Source organism: Hypanus sabinus, chromosome 10 (assembly GCF_030144855.1).
Source record: "Hypanus sabinus isolate sHypSab1 chromosome 10, sHypSab1.hap1, whole genome shotgun sequence".
Classification (NCBI taxonomy): Eukaryota; Metazoa; Chordata; class Chondrichthyes; order Myliobatiformes; family Dasyatidae; genus Hypanus; species Hypanus sabinus.
The window spans coordinates 71,808,105-71,835,323 of record NC_082715.1 but is presented as its reverse complement, the minus strand read 5'-3'; the positions used below and the strand labels follow the sequence as shown (position 1 = coordinate 71,835,323).

The following is a 27,219-nucleotide window of genomic DNA, read 5'->3' as shown; positions in this document are numbered from 1 at the left end:
CTCATATTCATTTGCTCCTAGCTCACTCAACCTATCCTCATAAGACATGCTCTCTAATCCCGCCAGCACCCTGGTAAATCACCTCTACACCCTGTCTAAAGCTTGTACATCCTTCTTATAAAGAGGCAACCATGACTGAACATAGTATTTCAAGTTCTCTTGAAGTTTAGATGACATCTGGCTCCAAAAATTGGACGCACAATTCTGCACAAGTTTACTTTAAGCAATTTAAAATGTTGAATTTAATCTTGGCCTTTCTATAGTTAAATCTCACCCCTGAGCCAACAGCAATCTCAACTATGTCACTTTTATCCCACTGTTAACAATACATGATTGAGAAACCAAAAAGCAGTCGACAGTTCCCAGAGCTTCAAGAGACAACATGAAATACATTGGAGAGGGGACATAAAGTAATCAAAATAAAACAAAGATTTTGACAGCTTTTCTTTTTGAGAAATGCACTTTATCTTTCTTTTTCAGCTACCTAGAGAATACTCTCTTGTGGTATCTTGGCAAGTACCAATAAGTTTCAAACTCAAGATATCATGTCTTCAGAGGATGTCATACATATACCACTCATGACTATGAATAGTTTTTTCCAGAAAGGCATTTGATGGCTCTGGGGCAGTACTTGCTGGAATTTATAAGATTAACCCATACATACTGTTTGGGTCAAATTTGACCTGTTTTGACATTTGACAGCAGTAAAAACACTGATGATTTTTTTTTTAGCCGAAATTTGATGACTTTTCCTAAAGTGACCCAAAATGCGCAAAAATGAAAATATTTAAAAATATTATACTTTTGTAGAGGTGCTACAAATTTTTATACATTGAGGTTGTTCCAGGTCAAATTTGACCCGAATCTATTGAAATGGATTTTAGATTTCTGAAACAATAATTAAGGATTAATCATCCATTTGTTAATGTTAGATAGGTTATTTATACACTCTAATAGATCTGTGGTTCAAAATTTGGTATAGACACTGGTTATGAGGGGATTCTTGAGCTGGGTCAAAATTGACCCAGACCATACTGTGAAGGTATAGAATATGAACAGTATGTAAGGGTTAAGGTGGGGGAGGGGAATCTCATTGAAACCTATTGAATACTGAAAGGCCTAGATAGAGTGGACATAGTGGGGGAGTCTAGGACCAAAGGGCACAACCTCAGAATGGAAGCACATCCTTTTGAAACAGAGATCAGGAGGAGTTTCTTTCACTGGAGAGTGGTGAATCTGTGACATTCATTGCCACTGGTGCAGGCTAAGTCATTGGGTAGCACAGTAGTGTAGTGGCTAACATAATCTTTTTACAGTGCCAGTAACCTGGACTCAGTTCCTGCCACTGTCTGCAAGGAGTGTGTATGTTCACCCTTTGACTGTGTAGCTTTCCTCTGGGTGTTCTGGTTCCCCCCACCCTCCCATATTCCACAGACTTATGGGTCAGTAGGTTAATTGGTCACTTGGATGTAACTGGGTGGTGTGGGGTTCTGGGCCAGAAGGGATTATGACCATGCTGGATTTCTAAATAAAGTATATAAAATGGAGGTTGATAGACTCTTAATTTGTCAGGATGTCAAAGATTATGGGGAGAAGGCAGATGAAAGTGGTTGAGAGAGGTAATAAATCAGCCAGGATTGAATGGTGGAACAGACACAATGGGCTGAATGTTCCAATTCCAGTCCTGCGTCTTATGGTCTTACTTAACACACAAAATGCAAATTAGGCAACATGAGGAAGAAAAAGTTTAAGTTTTGGGCCGAGATCCTTCTTCAAGACTATGTGGTCTTACTGTCTTATCTTTTAAGACCACTCAACTGAAATTGAATTTTACCTGTAGAACTCAAATTGCTGTTTAAGCAGCTTGCACATCATATGACCCAACTCAAACCCTCTTGGAGAAGCAATCATTTTGAATATCTTACCTTGATAAACAAAGTGAAAACCTTTCGATGATGCTCTACTCTTCGCACTGAATCTGAGCAAAATTTGGTTCGATGTAGCCAGAGGCAAGGTTTCTCCTGAAGAATGGAAAATATTGTATTGAGGACAGAGAACATATTATTTTTTATGGTGTAAAATTATCATTAATTGCCATATACATTTACATATATTAGGAATTTGAGGTAGGGAGTTGGTCAGGGCACGGCATACTTCTGCAAACAACCACACTCAACAATTAAAAAGAATAAAGAATTATATTAAAAATAAAGTTACAGGTGAAAGTACAGATACTGAATAAGATGTGAATAAATACATAAATACCAGTGAATATTTACAATGTAAATATATTAATGTAAAAGCATTATGAAAAGTTTGACATGTTTGCAGTGCATGAGGTAAAGATAAAAGGGGTGAGGGAGGCATCTAGAATGGTTAAACAAATTAATTGTTTGGAGAAAGAAACTTCTAAGATGCATGAAGTTTTTGCTTTCATAACCTTATTGCATTTTCCAGAAGGGAGCTTTTTCCAGAAAAATAAAGCAGTTTTCAGGGTGAGGTAGGTAATGTCTGCAATGATTTTTCCTGCCTGCTTCTTTGTCCTGGTCACATACAAGTCCTGGAGTGATGGCAGACTTCAGCCAGTGACCTTTCCTGCTGACCTGACAGTTCACTGTAGATTTTGTATATTTTGAGATGATACAACAAGCTATACTATACAGCAATAGCTGATGTGAAGATGCTCTCTGTGGTAAACAGACCCAAAGTCTTTATTCACTTTTTTATTCAATTAAGAGGCTGAGGACAAAGGACAAACAAGTGTTCAGCTCACTACTTCGTGAGGCTTTACTCACCTCAGTGCTGAACTTCAATCACCAGCACTCGTCTCTGCGATGAATTGCTGAGATATAACACAGAACATTGGGCTTCCTGACCAGCTACAGTGGCAGGGTACTCACTTTTGAGGTCTCTACGGTTCACCTTCTGTGTATTATCTGTTCACTTCTTAAAAACTGTTTGCATGTTTGTTCTTTTTTTGCACACTGGATGTTTAACTGCCCATGTGGAGTGCAGTTTATTATGGATACTATTGTGTTTATTTACTTTGTAGCTGCTAGCAAAAAGATGAATCCCAATGTTGTCTATTTTGATAATAAATGTAATCTGAATTTACACAGGATGTTAGTTTGTAAAATATATCACCAAGAGATTAAGAACTATACACTTTATTAAGCATAACTCTGAATCGTGGATTTATTGACCCTACAGCCACTCTACTAAATTTCCCAACTCCATTCCCATCATGGGGAAGCATGGTAACATTACGGTTCGTGCAATGCTTTACAGTACCTTCTATAGGATGGGGATCTGATCCCCATCCATCTGTGAGGCATTTCTACATTTACCTATGACCACATGGGCTTCCTTCAGGTTCTCCGGTTTCCTTCCACACCACAAAGATGTTCCAGTTCAGGGTAATGAGTTGTGGACCTGCTATATTGGTGCAAGAAACATGGCCATGCATGCAGGCTGCCCTAGTACAATTCTCATTGATTTTTGATTTCATACAAACAACTCCTTTCACTGCCTATTTTAATGTACATGTGACAAATAAAGCTCATCTTTAATCCTTATTAAAACAATAGCACAGGCCACAGAAAAGGGTATCAAGGGATATGGGGAAAAAGCCAGAAATTGGAACTAGATGGGAGAATAGTTTAGCTCATGGTGGAGTGGCGAGGCAGACTCGATGGGCTGAATGGCATACATCTGCTCCTTTGTCTTGCGATCTTGTGAAAAGAAAATGGGAAGATTAAGAAGACTCTTCCCTGCAAGAATATTGCATCATATTACAAAAGCTTGTCTTAGCATCTTGAAGAATTGAAGTTAAAGCCCATTGTTTGGTCATAAGGTGAGATGAGGTTACATGAGGCAAGAGTGAAGCTGTCAATGTAGAGCTAAAGATCATAGCTGCAGTATGATGAGTTGGACAATGTAATGTGATCACTCGAGTATGGTATTCTCCTAAGGGGTTGTCTGTTGGTGGGTCCTCACGTGGCCGTGGAGGCCAATCTAAGATCCACATATTCTGGTGCAGCATGGACATGAATGAGTGGTGGCTGTGGTTAGTGGTTGGGTCCATTGACTGTTCAGTCTCTCCATTCACAACTGTCATTCACAGGTGGCATGGCTCCCTCTTGAACAGATTTCCTCCAGGAGCATCTATTGAGTGCTATATCTTTCTAGTTTTTAGATGTAATGTAGAATTTCTTCAGGCTAATTTTGATATTAGCTTTGAAGTGTTTCCTTTGTCCATTAGGGATGCACTGACCTTCCTTCCAGTGGGAGTAAAGGATCTGTTTGAAGAAATGCAAGTTAAGCACCTGGACAACATTGGACAGTGGACCACAGTTAGGATGGCTCTAAGCAGCTGAACAGTCATCTCAATGATCCTTATAGATTAATTAATCTATTTATTAAAGCTAAAATATAGAGTAGGCCTTGTTGAAGTAGTGAAATAATTTCATTTTCACTCACAGCTGTTTCTGGCACCCTTGGCCTGAATGCTTGAAACTGCACTGAGCAAAACAGTTCTCAATGGTCTTACTCCTTATTTTTAGCCAAATATCAGTAACAAAAATTGCTACTGTTTGAACACAAACATATATAAGTGATGTTATTAAAAAACTGTTTTCCTGAGAGTGTTGAGTCTAATGGCTACACAAGTGCATGCAAATGACATTAGTTAGAAACTGTTCGGCAATAGTTTCCTACCTCAATTAAGCAAAATTGTGTCCCAAATAAATGAAGGGAATCTTGGCTGTCTTCTAGGTTAGTTTTTGTTCTTTAAGTGTAGTCCCAAGTAAGCAGCTGTCCTGATTAACTGACGACCCAGTTAACAGAAATCCACTGTACTGCACTATACCGATGCACTATACATATGTCTGTGACAATAAGACCGATTCTGAATCTGGACACATTGCAGATTCCAAACTCTTCAATATTAAGGTAACTTTCTTTCACTCTGTCTACTCGTATTCATTCTGGTTCCATTTCTTTGTTCTCTTATTAGCATTATTTAGCTTATCGGGTATGCCTCACACACTTGCTATTTTACACCACACAACAGAGATTAAAAAATGCAATGTGTTTTGAACCATGATATTAGTTTGATCTCACCCCATCAGAAATATTCCCTTTGTTCCTTCCATTCTTCTTCCACCTTTGCTCCCACTGCAAACAAGCTTTTCTTTTCCCCTTCTGTCAAGTTCTAACAAAGGATCCTGGACTGCAGTTTGACTACTGAATGGGAACCTTGTGAGCAAGGGGGTAGAGTGGTGGAATATCTCTGGTAGGGTGAGACCTGCAGTTTAACCTGCTATTTCCCAAGTGCATTGTGGGTATGCATTAGTAAACACCACCTGTAGATAAACACTTTGAACAGGTCTTTTGGAAAGAGATGCCCCCAGCAGTTTTCAATCTCATTTTAGAGTTTCAGCATCTGCAGTTTTATTTTTGTTGTGACCATTTTCATTTGGAGCTATAGACTTCAGGAAAACAAATTTTGAGAACACACTAATTTACAGAGAAAGAAAAACATCCAAGTACAGAAATAAAGAAATATTGGTAATCACAAAACGTAGACTTTGCTTACATTTTTTAATCCACTATATAATTTCACCCAGTAGAATTTTAATTCAGAAAACTCTTGAATTAAGTCAGGAAAAAGGTACAGGATTTTGAAGACACATAGTGTTTTAGGAACAGCTTCTTCCCCTCCAACATTGGATTTCTGCATGGTCCTTGAACCCATTTACACAACCTCTCTTTATGCTCTTTTATTGTACTGCTTTTTTATATTTCTTATTGCAAGTTATAGCAATTTTTTATGTACCACTGCAGCAAAACAATGTTTCATGACTTATGTCACTGATCCTAAATGTAATTTGAATTATGATTAGTGGCTAATATGGCAGAGCATAATTTTTAAGGTAATTGGAGGAAAATATAGGGGGAATATCCGTAATAAGGCTATTTTTCTTTAAACAGATATTGGAGGGTATATGAGACTTGCTGTCAGGAATGGTGGTAGAAGCAGATACATTTGGTACATTCAAGAAGCTCTTACAATGGTACATGGATGATAGAAAAATGGAGGGTTATATGGGAGGAAATTATTAGATTGATCTTAGAGCAGGTTAAAAGGGTAGCACACATTGTAGGCCAAAATGCATGTGCTGTGTGTAGTGTTCTGTACTGATTCCCCAATATACAAAGTATTAACTTTGCTTAGGATGACACTGAATGGTATCTTGGCCATGGTCACACCCTATTGGAGATAATCTCTTCGCCATTCATCACTCTACTAACCTTTCCTATTGATCAGTAAAAGTTGACAGAAAACAGCTGAGGTGGAATTTCTTTAGTTAGAGTGTGATGAATCTGTAGAATTTAATGCCAAAGGTGGCTGTGGGGAACAAGAAGTTGGGTGTATTTGAAGCAGAGGTTAATAGATTCTTGATTAGAATGGGTGTCACAGGTTATAGGGAGAAGGCAGGAGAATGGGGTTGAGAGACATAATAAATCAGAGCAGATTTGGTGGTCCAAATGGCCTAATTCTACTTCGATGTTTTTATCATCTTAACAGAAGTGAGAAAATCATGAGAAGTCTTGCCTCACAAAACATACTTTGTGGAAACAACCACAACTGACTTCACACCAATCTCACAAGAAGCTGCAAATTCACTGTGATCATGTCCAAATATAGGATTCTGACAAACACACCTACATACAAATATTACACCTTATTACATTGCTTCTTTAGAACTGCATTTTCAGTTTCCTTGAAGATTTAGAACATCTTTATCTTTTACTTTTGAATATTCTGCTTCTCATATCCCTGCCAGCTTGGGCTAGCAATTCCCTTCCTTTCAAATAGAAATCTTTCACTCTTTCTATTTCTCCAATGAAACAGTAACATTCTTTGGAATTTCAGGAATGTCACTGGAGTCATAGAGTGATAGAGCATAACAGCACAGAAACAGGCTATTTGATCCATCTGGTCCATGCCATGTAGTTATTCTATCATCCTATCAAGTTGCACCCAGACTTTAGTACACCAAACCCTTCCCATCCACACATTTATAAGATACAGAAGCAGAATTAGGCCATTTGGCCCATCAGGTCTACTCTGCCATTTTATCATGACTGATCCAATGTTCCTCTCAGCCCAATCTCTTCATGCCCTGATCCATCAAGAATCTATCAACCTCTGCCTTAAATATACGTTAAAGACTTGACCTCCGCAACTGACTATGCAATAAACCCACAAATTCACCTCACAATCAGCCTAAAGAAATTCCTCCTATTCTCCATTCTAAAAGGACACCCTTCTATCCTGAGGTTGTGTTCTCTGGTCTTAGATTCACTCACCATAGGAAACATCCTCTCCATATCCACTCTATCAAGGATTTTCATCATTCGATAAGTTACAATGAGCTTACATTGCTAGCTTACATTCATAAGCTATCCAAATTTCTCTTAACTGTTGAAATCAAATTCACATCCACCACTTCTTTTGGCAACTCTTTCCACACTTTCACCAGCCTCTGAATGAAGAAGTTCCCACTCATGCCACCATTAGACATTTCACCTTTCACCCTTAACCCTGAAGTATTGTGTTTGGGGAAATCAGAGACAGAGATCCATGTTTAACTATTCTACAGAACTTAAAATGCATTTGTGCCACCTTACAAACTCTAAATGGATGTGTGGGTGTGTGCAATGCGTGGTTATATACAAACTCTAAATGAACTAGTGCTACCTTGATACCTGCTTACTAAATTTTATTTTATTTTTCCTTAAGGATTGTAGGAAGGTAAAACTTACCAGAGTGTGATCCAGAAAGAGAACCAAGAAGCCTGTCTTGTTGGCTGTGTCCATCAAACAGCTCCACCATGTCATTCAGTGCTGTCTGAAAATATGCAAATTGTCCAAAAACCACTGTAAAAATAACAACAGGAAAAGAGTAATGGTTGGAAGCACTGGCCAACATTGGAATTAATAATCAGCATTGCCAATAAACACTCAATGGCCACTTTACAAGTACCAAATAAAGTGATCACTGAATGCATGTTCATGAACTTCTGCTGCTGTAGCAATCTACTTCAAGGTCTGACACATTGTGCATTCAGAGATGCTCTTCAGCACACCAATGTTGTAACATGTGGTTACTTGAGTTTCTGCTGCCTTCCTGTCAGCTTGAACTATTCTGGCCATTCCTCTCTGGTCTCTCTCACGAACAAGGTGTTCTCACCCACAGAAATGCCATTCACTGGATGATTTTTTTTTTGTTCTTTACTTCACTGTCTGTAAATTCTAGGGACTTATGCATGAAAATCGCAGGTAATCAACTGAGTTACTCAAACCACTGTCTGGCTTCGACAATCATTTCACCATCAAAGTCGCTTAGATCACAGTCTTCTCCATTCTGCTGTTTGGTCTGAACAACAACTTAATCTGTTGACCATGTGTGCATGTTTTTATGAACTAAGTTGCTGCCATATGATTGGCTGATTAGATATTTGTATTGACAAGCAGATATACAGGTGTACCTCAATAAAGTGGTCACTGTGTGAAGCACTAATACACTGTTTGCTTCACCCATCTCATTACACACTATTCTTGGTATCAAATGATGAGATGACAATCATAAATGTACAGAATGTTACCTCTCAAGTTTATTTCACGTTCAACAAACACAGCAGCAGATAAATTGCTTTATTACTGTCCTATAAACTGAGGTACAGTGAAAAACTTGTCTTGCTTATCATTCATACAGATTGGAATCAGAATCAAAACCTGGTTAATATTACTGTGTACATTCTGAACTTTTGCTGCACAGCGCATTGCATAAAATCTATAAATTACAATAAGAAATAGAAATAGAGGGAGAGAGGGAGAAAGAGAGAAAAAGTGCAGTGTAGGCACACAATAAGTTGAAAGGTCATGGCAAGGTAGATTGTAAGATCTAAACTGCATTCATGTTTTTCTAGGGAACCATTCAATCATTTTGTAATGATAACACAGAAAACACTTATGAAGACAATGAAGAGTAATAGTTCTTTAGATGTTTCATTTTGCATCCTGCAATTAAAATTTTGACACAATAATGAAATGCATGGGTGATTTTGATGAGAATCATTTAACTTTTGCCTTACTGCTTTGGTACTTTCATTGTGCAGTGAAACTTCAGACTCAAAAATAAAATCCTAGAGGATCTTGCACGTGTTATGAAGACAAACAATGGGAAAAAAACAAAACACTGGTGAGATCAGCCCTGGAGTACTATGTGTAGCTCTGCTCAACACATACATAAAGAGAGTGCAGAGTAAATTCACTAAGATGTTAAAGTCAATGTTGTAAACAGAATGTTCAAAATACCTCCAGCATTTTATGTGTTACTCTGCAGAATATCTTGTGTTTATGTTAAAAGCAATACCCTGGGGGATCTCAATGAGTCAGGCAGGATCTGTGGAGGGAAATGGACAATCATCATTTTGGGTGAGATCCTTCATCTGAACTGCCTTTTGCCAGACTGTTGTTTGGATAGGAAGATGTAAATCTGCAGAGTAATTGGATTGGCTGAGCATATTTCTCCTGAAGTGAAGGGATACCCTGAACCTTGTATATAATGAGATGTGAAAAGTGGGAGATCAACAAACAGAGGAGGATGTGGTGGGAGAAGGGATTGTTTCAGTGGTGTACAACTCTGGGACTCCAGAGTCTGATGATGAACATGCCATCCCAAAATGATCGGGTGAGCCTTTGCTGTATTCCCTCTGTACCTTTCCTGATTACGCACACACACTCAGGGTACATGAGACAACACAATACAAATACAACTTCCAGTGCCTGGAAATCAATTTTTTAACGCACTGCTGTTTGTAAGGAGTTTGCACGTACTCTCTGTGACTGTGTAGGTTTCCTCCTGGTGCTCCTGTTTCCTCACACACTCTAAAGACATACGGGTTAGGGTAGGTGAGTTGTGCGCATGCTTTGTTGGTGCTATAAGTGTGGCAACATTTGTGGATGCCTTCAGACCGTGTTGGTCATTGACTCAAATCACACATTTCACTGTATGTTTTGATGGACATGGGACAAATAAAGATAATCTTTATCTTTAATCTTTAACCTGTAACAGTACATTATCCCTGATAACACTAATGAATCAGCATGGTGGTACAATCAATCAATTCCTTCCTCATAGCTTCATTGTTCACGATTCAATCTCAGCTTTGGATGCTCTCTGTACAAATGTTGGCAAGTAATCATGCCCCCAACCTGACAGCATGAACATTAATTTCTCCTACTTGCAGTAATCACCTGCATCCTTCTCTCTTTTCCCATTCTCCGTTCTGGTTTCCTTTTCACTGTTTCAATTATCCTCTCCTGCCCAACACCTATCATCTGCCAGCTTGTAATCCTTTCTGTCCCCCACATTCTTATTCTGTCTTATTCCCCCTTCTTTACCATTCATGATGAATGGTCTCAACTTGAAACATTAACTGCTTAATCCCAAGATAGATGCTGCCTAACCTACTGAGCTCCTCCAGCATTTTGTGTGTGTTGCTCTGGATTTCCAGCATCTGCAGATGCTTTCGTGTTTATGATGTGCACATGGTCAGGAGTTCACTTTGAGTGCTCCAGTTGCCTTAGTGACATTCAGACAGGTTAACTGGTTACTGTAAATCACTGCACCAAGTCAGAACTATTTTCTTTAGCCAGAGAGTGGTGTATCTGTGGAATGCTTTGCCACAGAAAGCTGTGGAGGCCAAGTCATTGTGTAAGTCATTGTGATAGGTTCTTGACTAGTCAAGGCATCAAAGGTTATGAAAAAAAGAGGTAGGAGAGTGGAGTTGAGAGGGATAACAAATAAGGTAAATGGCCTAATTCAGTTTATGAGTCTTATGGTCATATAGATATGGCATTGATTTATCATTCTCTTATGTACTGAGGTACAGTGAAAAGCTTGTCCTGCATACTGTTCTGTCCATCTTTTTAACTCTTGGTTTAATTGTTTAATTGTCAGTTTCTTTGCAGTTCAGCAAACAATTATCTGCTTGTATCTGCCTGTAGAATCTCAGGTGCCATATACAGGCGCATACTGTGATAATAAATTTACTTCAAGCTTTGAACTTTGATTCAATACTCTTTTAACAGTGGGATAGAAACTGTTCTACCTCCCCTTTGAATCAAAGAATCAAAAGGGAGGCTGAATGGCCCACATCAGTGTCATCACCTTTTTAACAATTTCTGCTGGACACCTTATTGAGACATAAAGACAGAGAGATACAGCAAAGGAACAGGTCTTTTGTCTCATCAACCCCCAATCATGTATCTCCATCAATCCTACATGAAACCCATTTGATCATTCTTCCCACATTCTCAGCGACTGTTATAAGACTTTTCAATGGTCTCTTAGACCATACAATCTACCTTGTTACGTCCCTTGTACTTTGTCTACCTGCCCACACTTTGCGTAGTGGTAGCATAATGTTCTGTATTCAGATATTATTTTTCCTTTGTTTATAGAACAGAACACATTATAGCATAGAAACAGGCCCTTCGGTCTGCAATGTTCTGCCAAACTATTAAATTCATCATGTCTACTTAAACTTATCCCTTCTACTTGCATATCCAGAAATAGAACATAAGTATACCAGGAGCAAACATTGAGATACTTTTCCTGTCTTAGAACATGGAGCAGTACAGCATAAGAACAGGCCCTTCGGCATACGATGTTGTGCCAAACTAATTAAGCTAATCACATCTAATTATGTTAATCCTTTCTGCTTAAATGTTGAGTGATAGAATGTAAATACTGTATATCAGAAGCAAATACACAGCTACCTTCTCTGTCTTAAAGCATAGAACAGTACACCACAGAACAAGCTGTTCTGCTTACGTTGTTGTACTGATCTTAATAGCAATTTATAGTAAATGTTCTCCTCCTGTGCTCTATGCATATCCCTCTGTTCCCTATCTACAAGCCTCTTAAACTCTAGTTTATTTTTAGGTACCAATTCACCACAACGACAATGGGATAACCTCACTCTGGGAGAATTGTCTTTTTGGTCACAGTCTCTTTCCTTGTATGCTAAGTATTGCACTGCCTCAATGCACTGACACGATGAACTGATCTGTGTGGATGGTGTGCAAAATCAGATTTTCACTGCATCTCGGTACATGTGCCAATTATAAACCAATTACCCACTTTAGCATACAGAATAGAAATATTGAGAAGGTAAAAGATTTGAAAAATAAGAACAAATATAATGAGTCTAACAGTGCCTCTGGCACTGAAAATTAATGTAATATTGTGGTGAACTATGTGCCTGTCTGGACACGCCCCCTTCTGACTGCTCCTGTGGCTCCTCCCACAGGCCCCTGTATAAAGGCGATCGAGGTCTGATCCTCTGCCTCATTCTCCAGGATGTAATATGATGGTCACTCACTGCTGGTTCCTTCTTCAGTCAATAAAAGCCAATATCTCGCCTTACGTCTCAGAGTGAGTTATTGATGGTGCATCAAATATCATCACCAAAAATCAAATATTTGTACTCCGGAATAAACAGTTTTATAGTAAATTATAAACTTAAGAGATTTTGTAGATGCTGGAAATCCAGAGCAACATGTACAAAATGCTGAAGGAAGTCAGCAGGTCAGGGGGAATTGACGGTGGGGAATAAACAGTTGATGTTTCAGGTTGAGACTCGTCTTCAGGACTGAAAGAAAGGGGGATGGAAGCCAGAATAAGAAGGTGGGGAAGGGGAAGGAGTACCGGCTGGTCAATGATAGTTGAGACTGGGTGAGGGAAGAGAAGATGAAGGAAGATGCTGTGAGGTGATAGGTGGAAGATTTAAGAGCTGAAGAAGAAGGAATTTGATAGGAGAGGTCAGTGGACCATGGAAGAAAGGGAAGGCAAACAGGCTGAATAACCGTATCTTTGTCCTTGTAATCAGTAGTGCTGATATAATCAGCCTGGGTCCTGATAATTCTCCATTTTAATGCAAAGATTGTGAAATAGAAACAATGTTCTGAATTTCCCTGAAATTCACCATCAAATAGAAGTTGCAAATATTACATGTCACATGTCACCAATTCAATATACCTGCAAGTCCAGTGTCATAAATTCAATCTACTTGTGGATCTCACACAATTACAAATCCAATATTTCTTCAAATCCCAGGTCAAGAAATACAATATAGTTGACTCCTTCCATTTCAAAGTTGCTTAATTCAAATCATTTGTTAATGCAAACTGAAATTCCACAAAAACAGGCTCTGATTGAGAACACATGGTGAGTATATTGTTTAATTCAAACCTTTTAATTCATGTTAATGTCTCACTTGAATTGAATTCAAGTTCTTTTTCCTAACCTAAATAGTTCTTGACCCAATGATTCAGTCAAAATCAACCCGCTTCATTAAACTGAGAAATATTCTGACATAATGTGTCATAAATGACAAATGAGTCTGCCAAACCGCCTCTAAGTTGTAACACACACAAAATGCTGGAGGAACTCAGCAGCCCAGGAAGGATCTATGGAGAGAAGTAAATGGTCAACATTTCAGCCCGGGACCCTTCATTAGGATTTGCGTCTGTACCAAGAATGACCCACATCATACAATAGATTACTGGTCCAGATTTAAAGATAAAGATTAAAGATTAGTTTCATTTGTCATACATACATGGAACAGTGAAATGTGTCGATTGTGTTAACGACCAAGGAATTCTGAGGATTGCGTTGAGGACAGCCGACAAGTGTTGCTACACTTCCAGTGTCAACACACCATGCACGCAATTTACTAATGCTCACTACCTTGTACGCCTTTGTAATGCAGGACAAAACTGGAGCACCTGAAGGAAACCCATGTGGTTGGGTGGCAAACTTCAGGGTAGACTTCATTCCTTCATTATTTTATTTATTGTTAATTAGATATACAGCACAATAACAGTCCCTGCCAGCTCAACAAGCTTGCACTGCCCAATTGCACCCATGTGGCCAATTAACCTAATAGCCTGTATGTCTTTCGAATGTAGGAAGAGGCCAGAGTACGCAAAGAAAACGTGCACAGTGACAAGGAGTACGTAGAGCTATCCTGACTGAGGGTGGTGAAATTGCAACTGGGTCAGTAATTGCTCTGCTACTGTGCCGTGACCTTTACTGTTAAAGAGCAGAACTGAACTGAATCATAAAGAATGAACAGAATGAGGAAAATAAATAAACATGGAATCACATACAGTGAGGCTCAAGGACAGCTTCTACCCTGCTGTTATCAGAGTCATCAACTGAACACTTGTATGCTTTGATGGACTCCTGGCCTCACAATCTACCATGCCTTGTTATGATCTTATTGTTAACCTGTACTGCACTTTCTTTGTAGCAGATACACTTTATTCTTTGTTGTTACTGTTCTTACTTTAGTCTGCCTCAATGCATTATGTCATGATTTGGTCCGTATGAACAGCATTCAAGACAAGCTTTTCACTATAATAAGCTAAGAGCAGAGTTTGAAACTCCAAATAGAGCCAGTAAATCTTCAGGCACCAGCCATGTACAAGGACCAGAACTACCTACTGGTTGGTTCACCAGCAGTTGGCTATTTGTCATGGGAGATTCCGTTCTGTGTTCAATGTTAGTACAAAGTTCAAAAGTTCAAAGTTTAAAGTAAATTTATTATCGAAGTACATACTGTATATGTAACCATATATAACGCTGAGATTCATTTTTTCCTGCAGGCATTCACAGTAAGTACAAGAAACTCAATCAACTCAATGAAAGACCACACCCAGAAGATGAACAAGCAACTAATGTGCAAAAGACAACAAACTGTGCAAATGCAAAAAGAAAAAAAGAATAAATAAGCAATAAATATCAATCATGAGATGAAAACACCTGATTGTGAAATCGCTAATTTGTTAAGAAGATTCAAAAATATGCTACTGGAAGGGAAATTGCAAGCTGTAGATTGCAATTCAGAAGAAATATATTCAGAAGTTTTGTAAGCTGCCTGGAACATATTGCTATGTTTCACTGGTGTCATTTTGGAATTTGTTAAATGGGAAATGATTCTAATATTGTATCAAATTTCCCCATTTTCCTTATGTCTATATATCAGAATCAGCTTCTCATTCTGATTCTGAAATGTTGACACTTTATTTCTTTCCATAGATGCTGCCTGACCTGCTGAGTTCCTCCATCATTTTGTGTGTCTCTGGATTTCCGACATCAGCAGAATCTCTTCTGTTTAAGATTTATCACAATGCTGCCTGGATTAGAGAGCATATGTTATGAGGAAAGGTTGAATGAGCATGGAATTTTCTCTTAGGAGTGAAGGAGGGTGAGAGGAGACTTGATAGAAGTGTACAAGATGATAAGAGGCTTAGATGAAGATCCCAAAGCTTTATCCTAGAGAAAAATAGCTAGTGCAAGAGAGCATAATTTTAAGGAGATTAAAAGAAAGAATAGGGAGAATGACAGATTTATTTTAAAGAGGGTGGTGAGTTCATGGAAAGTCTTACCAGGTGTGGTTGAGGCAGATACATTTATAGCATTTAGTAAACTCTTAGATATAGACACATGAATGATAGATAATGGAGTGCTACATTGGAGGGAAAGGTTAGGATGATTTTAGAGTAAGTTAAAAGTTCGGCACAATATTGTGGGCAAAGGGCCTGTCCTGTGCTGTAGTGCTCTAAGTTCTACATCTGTGTTCAATGTAGATTATGCAACCACTATGCTAAAAACCTTATTCTGCCTGCAAGTAAAACTATTAACTCCCCGTCATTTCTCACTTTAATTTCCCATCACTCACCCCCTTGAACACATTTTGTTTTGATGCACACATTGGAAACTATATCTCATCGTGCAACAATGCGGAATTGCAGCATTAAATCCACTCTACTTGTACTGGTGGTTTCTTGGATTCATTATTCACCTACTCTCCCACAGAATATAACACATTATCTTGATTTATAACTAAAATGCCACCTCTGGTCAACACAAGATTGTTTACGACATGCCAGCTTGGTAATAAATCCAACTACTGAGAATTCATGAAATAGCTGTGTATTTTTTTCTGACTGACAAAATCTAGAAATATCAAATGCCTGTTGAATCATTAGGTCTCCCCTGCTGCTCATTATGATTTCTGTCTCACAGCATTTGGTGCAGTGACCTAATGTTCAAAGATTCCTTTCATTACAATATTGTAATCAGTTCTGGTCACCTCATTATAGGAAGGATGTGGAAGCTTTAGACAGAGTACAGAGGAGATTTACCAGGATGCTGCTTGGATTAGAGAGCATGTCTTATAAGGGCAGGTTGAGCAAGCTAGGGCTTTTCTCTTAAGTGAGAACAGGGATGAGATGTGGCTTGATACAGGAGTACAAAATGATAGGAAGCATAAATTGAGTGAATAACAAAAGACTTTTTCCCAGAGCAGAAATGCCTTATACAAAGGGGCATAATTTTTAGCTGATTGGAGGGAAGTATAGAGCGAATGTCAGAGGTAAGTTTTTTTACACAGCGTGCTGGGTGTATAGAATACCATGCCTGGGGTGGAGGTAAACGCAGAAACAGAGGAATTTAAGAAACTCATAGATTGATGACATAAAAATAGAGGGCTATGTGAGAGGGAATGGTTAGACTGTTCTTAGAATAGGTTAAAAGGTTGGCACAACATCATGGGACAAACTGTGCTGTAATGTTCCACGTTCTGTACTCCTTCAGCCCAACTGGTCCATGCTGTCTTATCACATCCATGGATCCAAAAACACTTTCCAGTTGGGATTATAAACTGTACTTCAGATGCCTTTTGGACATTTCAAAGTGAAATTCATAAACTTGTACCCACTGTAATTTTCCACTTTGGACTTTTGTGCATATCAGAGATTTAGTAGGGATAATGAACCTTTCAACCTCCACTTCAAATATACCCAATGACTTAGCCTCCAGAGTCATCTGTAGAATTTATGCCACAGATGGCTGTGGAGGTCAATTCATTGGGTGTATTTAAAGAGGAGATTGATAGCTTCTTGATTAGGAAGGGCATGAAAGGTTACATGGGGAAATTGGGGGAATGGGGCGGAGAGGGAAAATAAATCAGCCATTCTGGAATGGCGAAGCAGTCTCGAGTGAATGGCTTAATTCGGTTCCAAAGTGTTATAGCCTTATAAACATGACACTCTTCACGAGTTGCTAACCATTTAACATTAATAGATAGAAAATAATGGACTAGCTATTAGTACTTGCATTCATTCTTGGTTACAAGCTTCTCTGGCAGATACGCTCAGTCAAAAATAAGCTCTATGCATCAAAAATTCAGCTGAGGAAGTGCCGTGTTTCAGACAATGGGTCATCTATTAAGCATTCATTTTCTAGTAATTCATAAAATCTCTCTTCATAACATGAAATTCTTTTTATATCAATCCCTTCTGAACTCTACATTTTTCAGTGCAAAGGGAGTATTGCTGGAGAATATAAAATACTAAACGGAATATCTGTTCCCATGCTCCAAATAACTCTAAATAAATAAAAAAAATAAGAATACTGAACTGAAGAAGTCATTTTTCAGACAGTCATAGAACATAGAACAGTACAGGCTCTTTGGACCGTGATGTTATACTGAGCTTTTAACGTACTCCAAGATCAATCTAATCCTTATCTCCGACATGACACTCCATTTTTCTAATTATCTGCCACTAGACCACATCGCCAGAGCATTCCACACGCCCACTACTCTGTGTGTAAAATACCTAGCCTTGACATTGCTCTGATGTTTCCTCCAGACACCTTACAATAATGCCCCCGTGGTTTTAGCTATATCCACTCAATTTATGTCACTTATTATTTTGTACACCTGGGTCAAATTACCCCTCATCCTCTTTCACTCCAAAGAAAAAAGCCCAAACTCATTCAACATATCTTCATGAGATATGCTCTCTAATCCAGGCAGTATCCTGGTAAATTTCCTCTGCAGCTTCTCTAAAGCTTCCATATCCTTCCTATAATGAGGTGATCAGAGAAGAACTCAATATTCCAAGTATGGTCTAACTAGGGTTTAACGAACTGTAACGTGACCTTGAGCTCTTGAACTCACTCTCTAAGCTAATAAAAGCTTCTTAACAACCTATCAATTTCCGCAACGACTTTGAAGGAACTTTGGACATGGATGCCAACTTCCCTCTGTTCTGCCATGTTGCTAAGAATGCTGCCAATAATCCTATATTCTGTCTTCAAATTCCAAATCCAAAGTGAATCAGTCTGTATGTGATTTACTATATTTTTCTAAAACATAAGGTTAACACTGACATAAACTTCTAACACTAAAGCACCATCTATTAGGGGGATAATATCTCTGAATTCCTTTTGAAGTTTGCTTGCAGTAATCTTTCAACCTCCAGCTGGGCAATATTCTCCTACCTTCTGCATGTCTGAATTAATGACTAATCCCAGAATATTAATGGATGTTTAACATGCAAGGGTTGTGCAGCAACAGTGTGGGAAGTGAAAAACTCTGATAACTCATGTTGTTCAGGTATTCCCTTTACCATTGTGCATTTGTCCACATCACCAGATCTGGTTCTGTACAAAGGGCAAATCTTGGAGCATGCCAGAAGAATCTACCTATAATGAATTATTGACCTTTGAATGTAAGATGTATCAATCACATGGAAAATAAATAATTGATTTGATCCCTATCTAATACTAGCACAGATCTACCAGAATAAAAAAAATATAGCTATTAGTACAACACACACAAAATGCTGGAGAAACTTGGCAGGTCAGGCAGCATCTAAAGAAATTAATAAATAGTCAATGTTTTGACCCCGGATCAATCATCCGGACTGGAAAGGAAGGGGGAAGAAGCAAGATTAAGAAGGTGTGGGAGGGGAAGGAGTACAAGTTAAAAGGTGATAGGTGAAGCCATGTGGGTGGGGGAGGGTAAATGAAATAAGAAGCTGAGAGGTGATAGGTAGAAAAGGAAAAGGGCTGAAGAAGAAAGAAACTGATAGGAGAGGAGAGTGGACCATGGAGAAAGGGAAGGAGAAGAGGCACCAGCGGAGTGTGCACAGTTTTAAGGTGCTTGGAAGTAAGTACAGAGGAAATATCAGGCGTAAGTTTTTTACGCAGAGGGTGGTGAGTGCATGGAATGGGCTGTTGGCAATGGTGGTGAAGGTGGATACGATAGGGTCTTTTAAGAGACTCCTGGATAGATACATGGAGCTCAGAAAAATATAGGAATGTGGGTAACCCTAGTTAATTTCTAAAGTAAGTATATGATATGTTTACTGTATTGTGCTGCAGGTTTTCTATGTTGCTATGAGATAATTGGCAGGTGAAGAGAAGAGGTAAGAAGGAGGCCTGAGTGGGGAATGAAGAAGAGTGAAGGGGGAGGGGAATATGTAGCAGAAGTTGGAGAAACTGACGTCATGCTATTGGCATGGAGCTTGCCAAAATGGAATATGAGGTGTTGCTTCTCCAACCTGAGATGTGCCAATGTGCTGGAATGGGAATGGGGACTGAAATTAAAATGGTTAGTCACTATGGATGGAGTGAAGATGCTTGAAGATGCTCCAGCACTTCTTCTGCCTGGAGAGTTAAGTGCTGGGGAGAGATTAGTGGGGAGGAACGAATGGAGCACAGAACTACAGTGGGAGAGATCACTGTATAAAGTAGAGAGTGGGGTGAGGTAGAGATATGATGTTGGTAGGGTCTTGTTAAGAAGGCAGAAGTTGAGGACAAATTGGATGTGGAGGCTGTGGGTCGGTGAGGATGAGAGGAGCTCTAACCATGTTAAGGCAGCGGGAAAATGGGGTGTACATGAATATGAGGGAAATAAAAGAGATGTATGTGAGGGTAGAATCAATGGTGGGGGAAGAGTCACCATTGAGTGACGACACCTCGGATGTTCAAGAGAGGAAAGCCTCATCCAGAGAACAGTAGTTAAGGTGGGAGAGATATAGTCAAGATAGCCATGGGAATTGGTAGATTTATAAAAATGACTGTTACTTCTTCTATCAGATTGCACTCCTACCAGTTCTCAGATTCTCATTTCACTCCCCCCTCCTCATAACACCTTCCCGCTCACCTTGTTTCACCTATTACCCAATAGCTTGCACTCCATTGCCCTTCCACACCTTCTTATTCTGGCTTATTCCCCCTTCCTTTCCAGTCCTGGTGAAGGATTTTAGATTGAAATATTGACAGTGTATTCTCTGCCATTGATGCTGTTGGATCTGCTGAGTTCCTCCAGCATTTTGTGTTTGGTGATTTTTACATTTCCTGAACTTATATTTTTAGATCCCCTTACCCAGGGGAAAAGTTAGCAGGTATTTCAATTAAGTTCTCTTTCAAATGTTTTACATAATTTATTTTCAACACATTTCCTGTCAGCTCTGAACAATGTGGTTTACACTATAGTTTGAACTTCAGTTCTCCACTCTGCATAGTGTTCAGCAGTCAGTGTTAAGTTTTTTTTGTAATGTGCCCGTTACCCAATATTCTGCTCTCTATTGGGAATAACTAACTCCTCAATGGTGCAAATAATGATAATGCTCCCTGAAGAGGCATGAGTGGCGCAGATCGATTGGACTGTCAGCACCTTTCTTTCCATGGTAGAAATGGCTAATATGTTAAGGAAATCATTTGTGGATTGGAGGAAAACATCAGGAGGATATCAGAGGTTGTTGTTTTTTTAAATAAATAGTGATACGTGCCTGGAATGTGGTGGTGGTAGAAGCAGATACATTCGGGACATTAAAGTGTTTCTCAAATAGGCACATGGATGGATGAATGAAAATGGGGGACTATGTGAAAAAGAAGGATTAGTTTGATCGTATTGTTGGTAAGTCATAGATCAAGAAGACAGCCAGAGACTTTGTCACAAGGTTGAAATATCGAATATATGGGGGGCATAAGTAGGTTAGCTTGAACTTATCGTGCTTGCCCCCCTTCAGACAACAAAGAAACCCCTAATGGAAATGTTAAGTGCCTATAGTTGGAAAATTTTCTATTTTTAATATTAGTTCCAGCTGAGGCAAGGGCAACCTTTTCAGCAGACATTCCAACTGCAGATTAGAAATTGTGATATGAAGGTAGTATTGCCTATGTTTTCAAGCTGGACAACATTTACAAAGTATCTTGCAGCTTCCAGTGAGCAGATACTGAACGACAATGGAATAATCTATCTTCAGCAGAGGAGACCTTTCTGTAATAGACCTTTATCAATCAAGATTCAAGATTGTTCAAAGTCATTTCCAGAACACAAGTGTAAAGGAAAACAATATAACTTTTTACTCTGGATCTGATGCAATGCAAAAAAATGCACAATATAATAACACAATAATAAAAATATAAATTCAGAAAATGGCTTATTTGCATAGATTGATTGTATGTCCATTAATAATGCTAAGTAGGAGTGTCTGTAAATAAGATGATTCTGACAGGAAATGATAAAGTAGTGGTGCTTGGGGATATGGTGGTGTGGGTTTATAGGTGGAGCTGTTGATCAGCCTGATGGCTTGGGGGAAAGTAAATGCTTTTGAGTCTAGTGGGTGTGGCATGGATGCTACCTAGCCTCCTCCATGTCAGGATAGGGACAAACAGTCTAAGAGCAAGGTGAGTGGGATCCTTCTTTATGCTGCTAACCTTTTACTAGTACCTTTCTATATATACGCTCTTGATGTCTGGTAGTTTGGTGCCAATGATGCGTTGGGCAGCTTTAACTACTTGTTGTAGACCTTTCCCGTCCCATATGCTGTGTTAAAGTATGTTTCCATTTACAGGACATCTAAAGCAAATTATTAGATTTCCTTTCATTGCATTCAAGTGTAAAGGAGAATGTTATGCTTCTACCAACATCAGAGCAGTTACTATACTTTACAAGGACTTCCTGCAGGGAAGTAAATCTCAAGATAGTATGGTAACACAGACATACTTTGATGATAAATTATACTTTTAATTTTGAAATTCTTCATATCTTTCAAATTAATACACAGGAATGAATGACTCCAAAACTCCTACTAAAGCCTCCTCGCTTCTCTCCACAAATTCAAGTTCTAGGTTATAGTCATTCAACATGTATACAGCTAAAAAAACATTGTTTTTTCCTGGAGCCAGGATGTAATACGTAAACACAGTGACTGCTTTTTGTAGGTTCCACCTGTACCTCATAAAGTGACCACTGAGTATATAGGTATACTGTCATTGATTTACTTATTTATTTATTATTATTACTGACTTATTTTGTGTTTTTTCTATATTATGTATTGCATTGAACTACTGCTGCTAAGTTAACAAATTTCATGTCACATGCCAGTGATAATAAACCTGATTCTGATATTCATGGTTGTCTGCTGCTGCAGCCCATCCTCTTCAAAGTTTGGCATGTTTTGTATCAGATATGCACACCACTGCTGTAACGCATGGTTACCTGAGTTACTGTCACCCTCCTATCAACTTTATCAGTCTGGCCATTCTTCTCTGAACTCTATTATTAGCAAGATTTTTCAACCACACAAACTTCTACTCCCTGAACTTATTACTATTTCACACCATTCTCTGTAAATTCTAAAGGCTGTTGTGTGTGAAAATCCTAAGAGATCAACAGTGTCAGATTTTCAAGCCATCTCATAGAGTCATAGATCACTCAGCAAAGAAACGGGCTGTTTGGCCCATCTAGAATGTGATGAACTATTGATCTGTCTAGACCATATATGTCAAACTTGTGCTGGCAGTTCAATCCACACCCTGGCCACCTTCCGATTAAATAAGTTCACCATCATATTCCCCTTAAGCATTTCACTGTTCACCCTTAACCCATGATATCTAATTGTCGTCTCACCTAGCCTCAGTGAAAACAGCCTACTTGCATTTAACCTATTTATACCCCTCATAATTTTGTATACCTCTATTAAATCTCCCCTGAATTTTCCATGTTCTAGGGATTAAGGTCCTAAACTGTTCAAACTTTTCGAATAACAGATTGTCAACTCCTGTAAGTACCCTTATAAATTTTCTCTGTACTCTTTAAATCTTATTTATATCTTTGCTGCAGGTAGGTGATAAAAAAGTGGGCACAATACTCCAAATCAGGCTTCACTTATACAATTTCACCATAACTTCTCAGCTCCTGTACTCAGTACACTAACTTACGAAGGCCAATGTGTCAAAAACATTTCTTTATGACCCTAACTACCTGTGATGCCACCGACAAGGAATTAAGGATCTATATTCCCAGATCCCTTTGTTCTACCACATACCTTATTTCCCTACTGCTCACCATGTGAACCTATCCTAGATGGTCTTCCCAAAGTGCAACACCTCTCACTTGTCCAGATTAAAATCCATTTTTCAGCCCATTTATCCAGCTGGTCCAAATTTCATTGTAAACTTGTAAAGATCCCCACTGCATCTCCATTCTTGGGTCATCTGCAAATTTGCTGGTCCATTTTGCCATGCAATGCTTAATCAATTTTACTATTCCATCTTGAATGCCAAGCGACTGAACCTTCTTGACCAACCTCCCATGCAGGACTTTGACAAGGCCTTGCTGAAGTGCATGGGGACAACGTCTACTGCTTTGCCTTCATCAACTCTCCTGGTAACTTCCTTGTAAAACTCTATTATATTGGTTAGACATGACTTACCATGTACAAAGCCATGTTGACTATCCCTAATCAGTCCCTGTCTTTCTAAAAACTTATATATCCAGTCCCTTAGAATATCTTCCAATACTTTCCCAGGACCAAAGGCAAGTCTACCAGCATATAATTTCCTGGCTTATTCTTAGAGCCTTTCTTAAACAGTGAAACAGTGGTAGAACATTAGCTATCCACTAATCCTTTTGCATCTCACCTGTGGCGAAAGGTGTTTTAAATATCTTTGCTATGGCCCAGCAATTTCCGCATTAGCCTCCCACAGGGTACAAGGGAACACATTCTTAGAGCATTTATCCACCCTAATTTATCTTAAGACAGCAGGCACCTCTTCTTTTGTAATATATGTGGGATCCACGACCCAACTGCTGCTTTGCCTCACTTTTATAGAATCCGTGTCCATCTCGGAGTAAATATAGATGCAAAATATCTATTTAAGATAGTCCCCACCTCTTCTGGCTCCACATGTATATATTACATATATATATCTGATCTTCTGGAGGACCAATTTTATCCCTTGATATACATTTGTTCTTAACGTATCTGTAGAAGCCCTTACAATTCTCCTTCACCTGTCTGCTGGAGTAATCTTAAGTCTTCCTTTAGCCCTTTTGATTTCCTTTTTAAGTGCCTTCTTGGAATTTTTATACTCTTTTGGTACCTCATTTGTTCCTACCTGCGTATACCTGCTATGTACCTTTTTTTTAAACTAGGGCCTCAGTATTTCTTGAAATCTAAAGTTATCTAAACTTGTTATCTTTGCAACAGTCTGCATTTTCTCTACCAATTTGCTCCTCTAAATCCTGCTGATTGTCGGGTAGTCTATATAATCCCAATAATGTGGTAAAATCTTTCTTCTTATCTACCCATAAAGCCTCACTATGTGAACTCTGCTGTCTGTCCTGACTGAGTCCTTCCCTGGCATTTTGAATGACTAGTAATGCCACCCCTCCTGCTCAATCACATTTAAAACAACAGAACCCTGGAACACTGATCTGCCAGTCCTGCCGTTCCTGTAGCCAGGTCTCATGAATGGCTACAGTGTCATAATTTCACATGGTGATCCATGCCCAAAGCTCCCCTGTCTTTCCTACAACACTGCTTGCATTGAAATATACGCTGCTCAGAAATATTAGTCTCACCATGCTTGACCTTTTGAGTCCTGACTTTGTAGGTTTAACAACAAAGTTTTTCACAAAAATTCCACTAACGTTTTTGGTGCTTTGGTTCTCTGCCCCTGAAACTTTAGTCTAAACACCTCCATGCAGCACTAGCAAACTTTCCTGCTAGGGTATTCGTCCTCCTCCAGTTCAGGTCCTTCCTGTACAGGTCACACCTTTCCTGGAAGAGAGCCCAATAAAGCCCTCCCTCCTGCACCAACTCCTTAGTCATGTCTTAACCTGCATAGAACCATAGAACACTACAGCACAGTACAGGCCCTTCAGCCCTCCATCTTGAGCCAACCCATATAATCCTTTTAAAAAAGTACTAAACCCACACTACCCCATAACCCTCCATTTTTCTTTCATCCATGTGCCTGTCCAAGAGGCTCTTCAATACCCCTAATGTTTTAGCCTCCACCACCATCCCTGGCAAGTCATTCCAGCCACCCACAACCCTCTGTGTAAAAAACTTACTCCTGATGTCTCCCCTAAACTTCCCTCCCTTAATTTTGTACATATGCCCTTTCTACTTCGATGAGCTTTCTACTTCTGTCCTCACTAGCACATGGCACGGGGAGCAATCCTAAGAGGTCCTGTCCTTTAACTTAGCATCTAACTCCCTGAACTTACTTTGCAGGACCTTGTCAACCATCCTCCCCATCTCATTGGAACTGATGTGGACCACCTGAGAATGCTGTGGACTTGATCTGAGATGTCCCTGACCCTAGCACCCGGGGGGCAACACACTATTAGGAATCTTGTTTTCATTCAAAGTACCTCCTTTCTAATCCCCTAACCAATGAATCCCCTATCACTACAACTTGCCTCTGCTCACCACCCCCTTCCCTTCTGAGTCACAGAACCAGACTCAGTGCCAACTACTAGACCATTGTCCCTTTCCTCTAGAGGGTCAGACCTCCCTCCCACTCAACAGTATCTAAAGCGGTATTCCGCATTGACAGCATATCCATTTTTCCCCTCCTGGCCATTACCCAGTTACCTATGCCCTACACCTTAGGTGTAACTACCTCCCTGTATCCCTCATCTATCAACTCCTCAGCCTCCCAAATGATCTGGAGTTCATCCAGTTCCATCTCCAGCTCCTTAACATGGTCTGTTAGAAGCTGCAGCTAGATGTAGGTGTAGTAATCATCTTGCCCCATGTGGCACCAACAATCATTCCACGGTCAAAGTCTCCTTAATCATATTTATTCACCATTCTGATATTTGATCTAAACAACAATTGAACCTTCTGACCATGTCTGCATGCTTTTAAACATTCATTTTCTGCCACATGATTGGTTGATTAGATATTTGAATTATCGAGCAACTGTACGGTGTATAGTCTGATAGAGCACATATAGTCACAATCCAGTACATACAATCACAAAATAATATTAGCACAAATCCCTGAGTGGCGTGGCCTCAAGATTAACAGGTTGACATAAAGTGGAGGAGTACGTTATGTAAAACAGTATATTCCAATGTTACAGGTACTGTAATAATAAAGCACGCTGTATTATAAGTATGTGAAAAGCAATAAAAGATGAAAATGACCAGTGCAGATTGAAAGTGTATCTGTGAATTGGGGAGCATGGAGGGTGGAATGGGACGGCAGAGCAATCAGACAGGGTGTATATGTGTTCTGAGTGGCAGTATGGTGTTAAGATCTCTTACAGCCTGGGGAAAGATGTTACCCATCCCGACAGTTCTTAAGTTGTGGTACCTTCTGCCTGACAGCAGGAGGTGGAAGTGTCTGTGGACCGATGGAAGGGATCTTTGACAATGCCAGTGGCACTGCGTATGTAGCATTTTTAATATATGTACTTCCTGTGTTATGTCTGGAGGTTCATACATACCCGGGTCCAACAAAAGAAAAGCTCTCACAGTTTGTTCTTGAAAGTTAAACTTATGAGATACAGTGGTCCTACATGAAGACAGACACTGGCCCCAAGGTTTCCTAAGTCTATGCTGAACTTCAAGCACCCACTTACCCCATTTAGAACATAGAACAGTGTAGCACAGAACAGGCCTCTCAGCATATGATATTGTGCTGACTTTTTAACCTACTCTAGGTCAAGTTCAAGTTTAGTTACTATTGAACCATACATGGATATTGCCAAGCATAACAGCGTTCTTCCAGGGCCAAGATGCAAAACATATTACCAACAGTACCCAGCACACTTCACATAGCACATACCACATATGATTACAATTTAAGGAAAAAAAAATCATGCAATCACAAAGCTATAAAGTAAACATAGTCCAAGACCATTACTGGCATGACTAGTTTGTCCTGGTCTAGCTTGTTCTTCCATTGAGAAAACCATGGAGGACAACACCAGTAGGAGAGGCAAGCCCTCAACCCTGTATGTATTCCAGCTCCCAT

At 39.3% G+C, this 27,219-nt stretch overlaps 1 protein-coding gene across 1 annotated transcript in view; it reads right to left on the bottom strand.

The window, feature by feature from the left end:
* LOC132400744 (CUB and sushi domain-containing protein 1-like) overlaps positions 1 to 27,219 on the bottom strand; it is a 2,029,389-nt gene that overhangs the window by 339,597 nt on the left and 1,662,573 nt on the right. Inside the window, exons 32-33 of the mRNA XM_059982042.1 lie at positions 7,831 to 7,944; positions 1,926 to 2,021 (exon numbers count right to left, since the gene is read on the bottom strand). Of these exons, the coding sequence (XP_059838025.1) occupies positions 1,926 to 2,021; positions 7,831 to 7,944 (210 nt within the window). The remainder of the gene's footprint in view (positions 1 to 1,925; positions 2,022 to 7,830; positions 7,945 to 27,219) is intronic.